This window comes from Condylostylus longicornis, unplaced genomic scaffold, assembly GCF_029603195.1.
Source record: "Condylostylus longicornis isolate FDR11 unplaced genomic scaffold, ASM2960319v2 ptg000055l, whole genome shotgun sequence".
In the NCBI taxonomy this organism is placed as follows: Eukaryota; Metazoa; Arthropoda; class Insecta; order Diptera; family Dolichopodidae; genus Condylostylus; species Condylostylus longicornis.
The window spans coordinates 3,107,895-3,121,726 of NW_026578024.1; the positions used below are offsets into that span (position 1 = coordinate 3,107,895).

Consider the following 13,832-nt stretch of genomic DNA (forward strand, 5'->3'; position numbering starts at 1 on the left):
CTTAAATTCGAACATTAGAATCAAAATTTGAGCAATTCGTTATAAATTATTCTCTACTCTAAAATCTTATTTTATCAATGACCTATTTAAATGTAAATTTAAGAATAATATTAATAAAAATTTGTAATTTTGAAGTTGTTATAATACAAAATTAAAAAAAAAATGTTATATTAAATTTTAATGCAATTTATAAATGGAAATTGTTTTTTAATTGATTCTTTTTAAAATTATTAAAAAAATTTTATTTAAAATGCACTTATTTTCACACTTTTTTTTAATTTGTTTCTATTCTTTTTTTTAATTTCAGATCTCATTTTCTTGTTTGGATCTATTGACGATACGCTATGATGATATTAAGTAAAAATGAAAAAAAAAAATAATAAGAAAATTCTTATTTAATCCTTAAAATTCTATTTTATTTTTCAAAGAAGTGAAGACCATCATAGTAAGAAATGAAATTTTTCCCTTTTTACAGTACAAAAAGGACTTAGAAAAATTCTATTAAAGAAGAAAAATTTTCATTGAAATTTGCAGGTTATTATTCTCATTTTTTTCTCTTTAATTTTATTTATAAATCATTATTGAAAATAATTACTTAAAAAATTAAAATAAAATTCATTTTATGAAGTAATCAAAAAGCTATTCTTAAATATAGTTGAAGATTGCATCATATTTTCTGTACGACTGTTCCTTCGGTAGTCAATTTTAAAAAATTATAGAAAAATTTACTATACAAGTAATTATTAGAATTTAAAATTGAAAATAATATTGCAGCCCAACAAAGATCCAGGGAAATAATATGAACCCTTTTTTTTTAAATTAAAATGTTAAAATAATTTTGTAATTAGTGTTTGACTTCTATATTTGGATCTCCTTTCCTACTTAAGAAATTCAAAGAAACAAAATTAAAAGTTGAATGAAATTTTCAAATTGAAAACCCCAACATAATGAAAAGAATTTAATTGAAAAAGAAAATTAGGTGCGGATATTTTTCGACCATTTCTTTTATTTGAATTAAACAGTAGTCAAACAACATGTTACACCATACCAAGAAAAAAAAGGGGAATATTTTTAATATTATTAAGGTCACAAAATTATTGGTATGATAATTATTATTCTTTCGTCCTTTATATCATGATAGAATCTTTAAGATTTTAAAGCAAAAAGAAAAAGAAATCGCAACGGCACTAAAATTAACTTTTTTATTAAATTTTTTAATTTATACCTTCTTTCCTAAATTTAAATTAACATTTCCATTATGGATTTGAAAATCCATTTTTAACACTTTTGAAGGGAATTATGAAGGAAACAGGATTTAAATGTGTAGACGAATTTCATTTATAATTAAGAATTTTGAGTTACTCAAAGTTAAATTACTCAAAACTTAGGTAATTTTTCGTATTCTATGTTGAAATATTTACTTAAAATAATGAGAACTCACGTAATTTCACATTTTAAATAAGTTAAGCAGGATGTGAGTATTTTAAAGTTGACTGGGTCAACTTTAACATTTTTATAATATTAATTTGTTCCTTGTTTTTTTGTTTACTTTGGGTTTATTATCCTTTTTCATTCTTTCCATTTTCTTAAAAATTGTGATTCTAGGTTCAATGGATCCTTTTACAATTTACTTCATTTCCTCTTTATCTGCTTCCTTCTTCTTTTATCATATACTTTCCATTATTTCTTTATAATTACTGTAACGTTGTGGAAAGGACAGATAACTTTTGAATTATTTATATTAAAATTTTTTTATTAGTATAGGCCCCATCTTTTGGAAAAAGAAAACACAAATTATTTTCTTATTGGTAAAAGTAAATCTCTTAATTAAAGTCTACATAAAGTATGGTGAAATTTTATGGTGATTTATTACGCGCCTAGCGATTTATTAAATGCTAATTATAAATTATAAAATTATGGTTCACATTTTTTCTAAAATTTTCTATATTTTTAGCATAAAAAAATTTTCGGAAAATTGTTTTAATTTCTTGAATTCGGTCGCCTGTAAGTCAATTTGAAAAAGTCCACAACAAACTGCTGAAATTCTACAACTAAATTCATTTTATTAAGAGAATTATTTTTTTATTACAAATTTTTGACCCAGTTCCTCCAAGGTTTCCAACTCAAAATTTTATTTAAAACTGAAACGCGTTTCATTCATGTGAAAAATTAATTTAGTATCACAATTTTTCCTCATATTCAACAACAGCATTTGTGCTCTAATAAAGTACTCTATTACATTATTTTCATTTGATGTGAAATTTTAAATTTATCACATCATCAATTTTAATACTTTTATAATTTTGCAATCCGCTGTTTGCTTCATTTAATGTATAAGATCTTGTTAAATGGTGAATTTTAGCGAATTTCTACTTAAATTGAATTTTATAGTGTCAACATCATCACTATAAAATTCAATTTAACATCATATTATACATACATACATACATATGTAATTTATATTTTTATTCTTTTTGTCCTTCATAGTGAGTATGAAATTCATTTGAATCATTTATCCTATTTACTTACGCGTCATACTACACACACGCTTTTTCTCTTTTTGAATGTGTTTTAACTTTATTTCATGAAACTAGAAAAATGTACCAATATATTTTAATAAAGCAAAATGAAGCTCTTATTTATTACAATACTCACTCTTCTACTCATGGTGTCACATGTATGTTTTAAAGGTTTTTATCATTTTCAGATAATTTTTATGTTGAAGTTAGAGTTAGTAAATTAAGATCAAAAAACACTTAACGCTTCCTTCAAAATAAACTAACTTCCTGTCTTATTAAAATTTTGACTACCTTTCGCACATGAGTTCGCATTATTAAAATATATTTTTCAAATAACAAACTTTTCAATGCTCATCGCCCTTTGCTGCAATGTTGCCATAAGTGTTTTCCATATAAGATATTTTTTGATCACTAGATACAGCGTCCTCATGTGAAAAGCACGAACATAACTCCCCAAGTTTAGCTCACAAAATTGTTACGACAACCCCTATGCTTTGTTAATGCTCCCATCGAAGAGAAAATGCTTTAAGTTTTATTTTCGTTTTGAACTCGTCAATTAAATACAACGTTTGTTTTTTTTGTTTTTTCAAATTACTTAATTGAAGTAACATTTGCATACTGCACAGTTCTTATATATACACACATTTCCATTACATATATTTTGTTTAAATAATAAATTTAATTTTTTTTTATAGGAGCTTCCAAGTTTTTACTTTAAAACCAACCGAAACCCTGAAAAGAAGAGAAGCAAATTTTTGGATGAAAAAACAACTGCAAATAAAATCAAATATTTGCATTCAAATGATGGCAGCATTTTGGAAACGCAAGACTTATTATGAAATTTTCTTTTATTCAAGTTAAAGCGGGCGAAAAACAAAATCACTATCTTCAAAAAGCCTATGAATTAAATTATAATGGCAAATAAATTAACGCTTTTATACTTCAAAACGCAAAATTATAAGAGTCTGCAATCATTCGAATAGGAAATGTACAAATAGACAAAACAAGAAATATATAACAAAAACAAAATATATCATACAGCGAATAGGAAAAATTTAACTGATATTTCCTAGGATTCAATAACACCAACATATAGTAAAGAAGAAAGCTATGCTAAATATATTGTTACTTTTACAAAATCATCATGAACATGAATGCTGAAAATACAAATTTTGATTACAACACCAATAATAACATTAATAGCAGCAATTTAATTTCTTCTTCATCATTATCAAACTCTCGACAATCTCTTCTATTATTATTCGATATCGAAACAACTTCAACAAATCTTTCAAATTTTGCTCTACTACAAAATAATATTAGCGGTAATATTGGAGGAAATAATATCATTAATAGCAATATTGGTGGATTTGTTAGCAGTTCATTAACTACAAATAATATAAGTGGTGGAAGTGGTAGCAGTGGTAGTTTTTCCGGTATCGATATCAGTAATAATCTTCCAATAGTCGGTCCATATTCAAGTGCCAGCGATAATAGTATTAGTATTAATAGTGGTAGCAGTAGTTTAAATAATCAAAATAATAATAATTATTTTTTTGAAATGATTTCATCACCTAATTTAACTGCTGATGAATCAGTTTCCTTACCAATTGCAATAGGTGTATCTAGTGATCAAAATATTGGCAATCATGGAAGTGATATAATAAAAAATATTCATGGTATTAATGGTGACGAATCAATAGGTTTAGGAGGTATTAATGTTGCTAAAAATATTGTAATCAGTGATCAAGCAGTAACATCAACATTTTTTAACAATGATATAAATATGATAACAAATGATGGTTATGGTAAAGATTCGTTAATACCAGATATAATGATGGGTGATCCGCCACCACCTGATACAATCGTTTTATTAATAAAATGTTTTATAATTGGTTTCATTATTTTGGCTGCAATATTTGGTAATATGCTAGTTATCGTATCAGTTATGCAACATAGAAAATTAAGGTAAGTTAAAATCATTTTTTTTTATTCAATAAAATTTTGAAAATATTTTCCTTTCGATTTTAGAGTTCCTTTTCTTGAATAAGCGGTCCTTTTTGAACTAAGCTCTTAAATACAAACGTTAGCTTTGATTTTCTCGATTTTCTCGAATATTCTCACATACTATGATTAGGTAACATGAAAACTTTGATAATAACGGCGTATACTATGAAGGCAACACACTCTTTTAAACAATTTAAATTCTTAAATTTTACTTAAATTTGAGGACGAAAATATTTACGAAAAAATATAAAAGTAACAAGTAAATTCGCTTTTTGAAATAAAAGTTTTCACCAACTTCACCAACTTTTTCATTAGATATTCAAGTTTAACAAAAAAATAATCATTATTCATTCTCATACCATGTAATTTAAATGCAATTAAAATAAAATTATAAAATTCTAACAAAAAAAAAACTAAAACAAAAATATAAGAATAAATTAATTTTGCAAAACGGTTTCTCCTCATAGATGTACCATAAATCTGGTTGCTTACCATATCGTACAGATGTGGAATATTTCAGTATAGTTGTACGGAAATTCACCATGAATAAATATCTGTACTACCGACTCATATAATTATGCATATGAATGTTTATATTCATATACAAATGTTATCTACAATTTGTATACAACGCAATACGAATTAATTTTATAATTACATGGTATCGTTAAATTATCCAACAGTACAATGTATATAAATGTGTACATACTTATACATACGCTACATAAGCATTTAGTGCATAATTATATTCTCAAAATAAAAGAATAATATTGCTCATATGTTGAAGCTCATATACTTTGGTATAATAATTTCTCAAAATTAATTGTTGAGATTAATATGTTGATGTGAAAGAAAGAGTAAAGAAGATAAAAAGCTTTAATTGTACCTGTAACGTAACGTTATCCAACATTTTTGTGGTAAATTTAATTTCTTTCATTTGTAAAGAATTCATTGCTATTTGTTTTCACTCGAATAACAATCTTTTATTACAGTTTTCTTCCTCACTGTTGAAAAAAATGAATCCAGAAAAAACTGGAAAAACTCATCAATTTATAATAATGTTGAAATATATAACTACATCTTTGTCACCAATTTGGGTAAAGCGTACAGGTTCAAGAAGCATTGTCTCTAGATTCCGATGGTTGATTATCTTCTTCCACAAAGAACCACTCCCTTCTCTTGTAGGCTAAAATTCCACGTTGCATTTAAAATTACTTCTACTGGTCTTGCCCACAAAACCTGCACATGCCATATCCCCCAAAGTCCCACGTTTATCGTTTCTAATAAGCCATAAAGAGATTCCTGTCCTATACAAAGATTCTTGAAAAATTTAATTTGTATAAGTTCATTGGAAATTTTTATTAATATTTTAACCTAACAGCTCCTTTTTTTACAAAACTACGTTCTGTATGCATTGCACTCCCTTGTCTTTGTCTTTAACAAGCCAAAAGTTCAAATATTTAATGTAAGATACATTATTATACAATTCCTTCTAAAAACAAAGAAGACGAAGAGTTTGAAACACTTCTCCATGTAAAATTAATGACCAAACCGCAATATTATTACACAATAATTAACAATAATTTTTCCTTTTTTTTTAAATCGCGTTTAATGATTCCATTTTCCTCCTTAACGATTTCATGGTTTACAAAACCTAATAGTCGGATTTTTAAGTTTTTACAACTCATAAAGTTACGCTGAATGCGATTATAAAAAAGAAACACATAATTTTTGTTTGTTTTTCATTTTGCCAAGGACACCAACAAAAAAAAGGATTCATTTATCTGAGAAGCGATAAAAAAATAAGAATGACATCTTCATATAATACGCTATGTACTTATATATATTTATACAAATTTGTTTGAGTATAAACCATACCTACTTACAATATTTTTATTTCTTTTATGGCATAAACGCAAGATATTTATAATACGTAACGGTAATATAATTCATTATTTCACCATCATTTCAAAAAAAGATAATATTCATACGTCACTATAAGCATAGGGATAAAAAAAATAAAATTCACTTGATCAAACCAATGGTTCAGTTGACAAAAATATGGCATTTAACTTTGACAATGTTCCAAGACACGAACAAATAAAACACTTCTCTGTACTGAAAATATTCTCTAAATAATTTCATGGCCATTTAGTAAATTTTAATGGGCCATAACTTAGGAAGGGTCCAAATATGGAAGTGATATTGCTCTAATAAAATAACAGTATATTGCTATCTAACAAACAAACAAATTTCAAATTTCTTAAGTTTGCATTTGACAGAAAAGTTGCAGTAACATTTGATTCAAAATGGTTTAGGCAGTCGCGGAATAATATGATTACTTTGCTTATAATTCTAACTTTTGCTTACAATTTTTCGCAACAAGTTTTATCAAAAAATTATATTTTCGTGACTCTGTCATTAAGGGTGTAGAAATTTTACAAACAAACGGACAGACAAGTAGACGGATAGACACTGAAAATTCAAATATTTCTTAAAATGTTCTAAAAAAGCGTATGAAATGAAAAGATTTTTTTTTTAATATTTATGAAGCATATTTTCATTTTATATGCGGTTGTATATGTTCGTACATATGTATGTATATGTATGTACATATGTATATTATATAGGGGTACAATAGGAAAAAATCAAGCAATGAAGTCAAAGTTAATATTGTAGATTAAAAACGATTTATGTTTATGAGCCATGAACAACAATGAAATTACAATTTTAATGTTCTGTTGTATAAAATGGATTAACGGTAAAAATTAAACCGTTAACTCTATTGTAAATTAACTAGAAAATCTTAAAATTTTAAAAGCTCTTTCTACAATTTGTGAGTACCTTTTAAAAATTTTACATATTATTCTGAGTTTTAAAAGAAATTTTTTATTTATCATGTGACTTTCGTTTTTAGTTTGTCAATTGTTCAAAAGTGGGGTTGGAAAGTTGTTATATAGCCCTATAATTAAACTCTATTTCATACCAAATTAATATCGAAAATATATAAGTCATAACAAAGTATGCGTGCCGCACAAATTCAGCAAATCAGTTGCCGTTAGTTGAAACTGTTACAAAATTACAACGCTATTTAAAAATGATTATTATCAAAACTGAAGCGAATAAAAGGAAATTATAGGAAATTTGAAAAATAATATAAAAAGCAATGATTCAATAAGATTAACCATATGATTCATTCAATCTGTATCGTAACAGGCATGAGACGGCGGAAGAATTAATTTAACTTTTACGCCCTCCAAAATTTTAATTTATTAAACCTACTATATAGTTGTGCGAAAGCCATAAAATTTCCAGCCATCGTATATAACCTATAAAATCTCTGTTACAGTAACAAGTCAAAATGAAATAAAAATTTTTTATTTTCTAATTATAAAAATTATGACTTTTTTTTATAATTTAAAGTTTTTCGTAATTCGAATTTCAGAATGACAAAAAAAAAAAACAAAAGCATAATTTTGTAGTCGACGTGCGGCGCAACGAACAAGACGGAGCCATAAAATTTTAATTCAAATCTTTTTTATAATATTTTAATTTTAACTTTTTATGGAAAAAAAATTTATTAATTGTATATGAATATTAATAAATTCTTAAAAATAAAGATAAAAAAAATTTTTCAATTACTGTACAAGAGATTGCCTTCAATATGGATTTGAATTGGCGAAAAAAAAAATTTTTTCTGCATATTTTGTTGTCTTCCTTTTAATTAAATAAAAATCTTATCCTTATTTGTCCTTTTATTCTTATCCTATGTTGTAAATTGATACTTTTAATATTGATATTGAATTTTTTTAATAAATGAGGTAAATGTATGCAATGTACACATACTATAATAAATATTATGATGAATAATAACGTTAAAAAGACCATAAAATAAATGAAATTCCACACGCTTTATAATTGAGAAAGTTTTTATCATCTTTTGGTTTCAAACAAAATGGCTTACATGAGAGCTTGCTTATAAAGAAATTAAATTTTTTATATCATATTATTTAATTATAATGGAATTAAAACGTTTCTCTTGTTTTATTTGTTTGTTATTAGTTTCCCTTAAAAACGAGAACAGAATTATGGGGCACATTAAAATTTATGAAATTTTTTCCTCTCATTACACTCTACCCTTTAGGGGAGATTTAATTTTAATAACATTGATTTTAATTTTAATAACATTGACTGATTTATTACTTTTATTATACTTAGAAAACAAAAAATGTTACATCGCCGAATGAAATTTTCGAACATTTTACCTATATAGTCCAATTCATTTTAATGCAAACGCGTTAACAATATAGATTTTATACAATACACTATTAAAATAGCAGATTAGATCATAGAATATTTTCAAGAATACAGACGCATTTATGGCTTTTTATTTAAATAATTACCTCGTATAATAATCTTGAAACGTGCCTATAAAGCAAATCTATTAGAAAAAATTCTTAATACAAGCGATTACTTTCAATAATTTTCAATTTATCCCTACCAATTTTTATTAAATTTAAAGTTTTATAATAAAACATCAAATGTATATGTGTGTGTATATGATAATTAATATATAAATAATTTTTCTTTAAATATCTGTAACAAAGGTCTTTGAATGAATCTCTATTTAATCACAAAAAATTATTAAAAAAGCAAAATATATATTATCTCTATCTATTTTTATTATCAATAGAAATTCTATATCTTATCATCATAATCCCTCACTTCTCTCATTAACTTAGTCTATATACTTTTGGGATATCCCATTTATTATGATTAATTAAGCAGTATTTAATAAGAAACAACAAAAATAATTAAGAATAGACTTGAAATTATTTTATTTTGAATTTTATTTAGTGGAATAATTGCTTTTATTTCAAAACATTAACACAAAAATTTTAACTTGTTTGAGTCTGAAATTTGTTTTTAACACCATTTTTTATAATATTACAAAATCATATTTCATTTATTTATAATGAAAACCATTAAATGGGCACTGGAATTGTATAATTTAATTGAGAAGTAATTAATTAATGAACGACTTGCAACCCTATATAAAATCAGAAAATCAATAGAAAAAAATAAATTAAAAAAGTCTATTCTATTGTAAAATCTATACGGATAAAGATAACGAAAGCAACGGATCACACGAAGCAACGGAAATATGCCAAATACAGCGGCATTCAAAACTTCTTTTTGACCGAGCATCAGAATTTTTTATTATCTGACATATTCGCCAGTTTATGAAATTCATGTTAGAAAATTCAAATCCGGAATTCGGGATTCTAGAAAAATTTTTTGATAAAATTTGAATTCCTTAGTGTAGCATATTAAAATTTCTAAATGAAGCTTTAATATTAGCGAATTAAAGTGGCTATCATAATAGATATGTTTAAAGTGAAGGAATTTAAAAAATTTTGACGCAAGTCCGTTATTTATTAGTAGTTATTCGGATTTTTCTGCTGATTTCTCCTAACTGTATACAGCACATAACCCTTACGACAAATAATTTTAAAGATCTATAGAGAAACCTAAGTCTAAGAAGGTTAATAATTTTATCTTTTAAATTAAAATCTCATTCAAAATTATTGGGGATAACGTTATAGTTCTTTACCTTGTTACACGATATCATATACATTTATAATTTTTTTCCGATCATAAGGAACTTCGTATTTATTACGAAATATCTAGAAATAAAAAATTAAGGATATAAAATGACTTTGATGATAGTTAAATTAAATTTTATCTGTTCGATTACTTTTGGGATTTTTATAGAAAAAAAAACTGAAAAGAAGGTAAATTATAGAATTTAACAAACAAGCAAACAATCAAGGAAATCAAAATAAACAAACGTTAAAGGATAAGATAAACGTAATAATACACTACTATATTTTAATATTTATAAAAATATTATAAAAACGTACTACTATACATACATCTATACATCTATTCATACATTGTTGATTGATTTACATCATTATAAATATTGGATTTCTTCCTTTAAAAATATTCTTTTGATGTTCAAAAATTGGATTTTTTATCCAAGTATAATACGAATACCTATAAATAAACACATCTATATGACTGATATATAAAATAACTGAAGTTTTCTTTGGATTTAACAAGGAAATATACTTAAATATAAAAGTTTTCTAATCAATAATATTCTTACATGCATACGTATAAGCAAGTATGTGCAAAATGTTTTTAAAGGAATCTTTGAGCATTTCTAGAACTTTAAAAAAATTAAATCTTAAATTTTTTTATTGAAATTTAAGACATTCCTACATTAAAATTTCAATTCACTATAGTAATTAGTTTATCTACTTCAAAATAGGTTTAATTTGTAATCCAAGACTTTAATATGATTATGATCTTCGAAATAAAGATGAATTTTTCAAGATTTAACTTAAATTTCAAGAGCCTTATACTACAATTCATAAAGTGCTAGAATTTATTTTCTATTGCAATAGCATTTGAGTTAGTTTCGACTTTGATATTCTTATATAATTCTTGTAAATCATCCTTCTTGATTTTCTTCCTATTAGCTTTTCTTCACTATGTCAAATACTCTATTGCAAGTAAAATGCAATTTCATACTTTATTTTTCCAACTAATTTTTTTTAGTTTTTGACATTATTAATATTGTTACTCTTACTTATTTTTTTTAAATGAAAAGGTAAGGGAATCCTTTTTAATTCTAACTGGTAATTATGGCAACAATACTAAAATTTAAATTTATAAATCAGGAAAAAAATTTTATTGAAAAATTTCTTATGCAACACAGCAAACACATTCAATCTGCTTAAAATTAAACTCACCACTTACTCGTTCTCAGCAAACTATCATAAAAATTATATCATTTTTTTTTATATTGTAAGATTCATTGATTCTCTTGTTAATAAACTCATGAACCAAAGAGAATTTACAATAATAATGATTTAATGCAATAACAAACTACATACATATATAAAGAGTAAACTAACCACAAAAACCGTAACAGCCACACAGAAAGCAAATCAGCAAAGAATTAAGAGAAAAAACGAAAAACAACTCAACTGCAAAGAAAAGGTTAAAGTATTTCCGTTTTTTCTTCTCTTATTGTTGTTATTTCCTGAAGGCATAATCTGAACATTTTAAAAAAAAAAAACAAAAAAATGAAAACAAAAATCTTTTATTTTTTTTCTCTATACAGTTTTAAGAATTTTTTTTTTAAAGATGAAGCTAAAAGAGAAGAAACAAAATTTTATTCTTATTTTTTCACTTTAAATATCCTTGAAAAGGATTCCTTAAAGTTTTTTGTATTCTTTTAAAAAAAGTTCAACATTTCTCTTTTCAATAAAACTAAAAAGAGTAGAACGAGAAACTACATTGAACTATTTCTTCAATTGTTTAATGGAAATACCGTAATTTCAGTGTCATCCCGGATTGAACTCACTTTAATGACAATCAACAAAAATATCATTAAGGTTTGTTAAAATATTCAACGATTCATTAGTCGTACTAACCAAATTGGAACGAATTTTTAATTTTAATTGTTTTATTTTAAGAATGCGTCACAACTATGTAGTTAAACTTTATCTTGGCATTATTTACAATGGGAATTTAGTACCCATCAAACTTTTCACTGCAATTTACAAATTCTTGCATCATATCAATTGATAAAAATAAAAAAAATTTAATGCATTTGCAAGAAGTTTATGATTTTAACAACTGAAAATCCTCGAAGGACCTCGCATCGCACAAATATGAATTTTTTTTTAAATTAATTTAAAACCCATTTAATTTATTTTTTTTTGTACAAGCAAGGGATTACTGTACTATAGTGATCTCGATAAAGAAAATTTCTTTTAAAGTATGGAAAATTTTTAATGCTATTTCTTCACTTTAAGTCATTTAAACCTTCCAAATGGGAAATGTTAATTTTTCTTATTTCAAAATTTAAACCTGAACCTCGCTTTAGGTTTTATTCAGTGATTATTAGTACACAGAAACTTACTTAATAAAGGAAAGAAATTTACTACAAGTGATCAAGAAGCAAGTTGAATATAACATTCCTAATAATACTTTGAACAATTTTTTTTAAAATTAATGCTGGTCCGAACCAAACTAAAACATTTCACGATCAAGAGAGCCCATCTTTTAGAGAAAATGTGATTCATTTCTCAACTGCAGGAATTGTAAAGTTAGTTAATTATTCTATCATATTATGAGCGTATAAAAAAACCGTGAAATATAAAATGAAAAAAAATTGTAAGATATGCATTTTCAAAACTCCATTTTAACAGAAAAAAGTTGAACATTTTTTGTGTGCCTTTAAAGCTGTCTGATTTAATAATACAGTTATAAATTGTCATAAACTTGCGATTTAAGAAAAAAGGGAGAAAAGCATTAATAATATTTTTACGCTGTTATGGTTTTCTTATACGTTGCTCATCGAGGAAGAATAAAATATGAATAAAATATGTATAATAAAAAATGCAAGGAAACAAGTTTGTAGTAAATCAAAGGTGAGCGGAGTTAAATATTTCTCGTAAACAATGGACTACAATATTACTCTTTAATAATAACCGTACACATATGCATGTGAAAATTTTGCATAATGTAAGGCGTAATTACACCGAATTAGAAAATTTTTATAGGAGGCAAAACCTGTGTTACGAGCCGTTATGTAAACGAGTACGCTCAAGCTTGCTCATCTTATATAATCCAGCAAAATTTTTTTAAATTGAAGGTGGTTAGACAGTATTGAGCACTTTTAAATTTTCCCATTGATTGAAAAATATGCTAAAATTATGAAAGCACAGCAAAATTACCACAAAAAATATTTTTCAAAAAGCATGAAATATATTACTTTTCCCTTAACTTTCCAGATTGTTAAACTTTTCGGAGTTTTCTATATAACAAGTTCTGCTGAAAAAGCACATTAATTTATGAGTGAATATTTATAGTGTGAATGTTTGCATGTTGATATTATGTATGTACGAGTATATATATATATCAATTGTGTATAACATTTGCGCATAATTTAAAATTGGAGTAATAAAATGTGATCAAAATGATGAACTGTTATGATGATGTGAATTTAATATCAATGCATTTATACGGGTAAAAGCTTTTTGAATTTTTAAATGTGTGACATTTATTTGAGAACATTATATAACATAAAATTGTACTTGTTTTAAGTTATATATACCTACAGCAACCATATTTTTTATTCGTTTGTCACAAGAATAACATCAACAGAAAATTTTAATGTTGTGATGGACAATATGTCAGAAAATCAAAAATAATTTTAAAGAAAAT

General features: G+C 25.1%; 1 protein-coding gene across 2 annotated transcripts in view; it reads left to right on the top strand.

Moving 5' to 3' along the window:
- Positions 1–305: 305 nt before the first annotated feature.
- LOC129611674 (octopamine receptor beta-1R-like) overlaps positions 306–13,832 on the top strand; it is a 31,809-nt gene continuing 18,282 nt past the window's right edge. Inside the window, exons 1-3 of one of the 2 annotated variants that reach the window (XM_055524935.1) lie at positions 306–357; positions 476–534; positions 3,215–4,487. In XM_055524935.1, coding sequence (XP_055380910.1) covers positions 3,664–4,487 — 824 coding nt within the window. In that variant the 5' untranslated portion in view covers positions 306–357; positions 476–534; positions 3,215–3,663. Of the gene's footprint in view, positions 535–3,214; positions 4,488–13,832 lie in introns of both variants that reach the window. The other variant, XM_055524936.1, reaches the window with a different exon arrangement.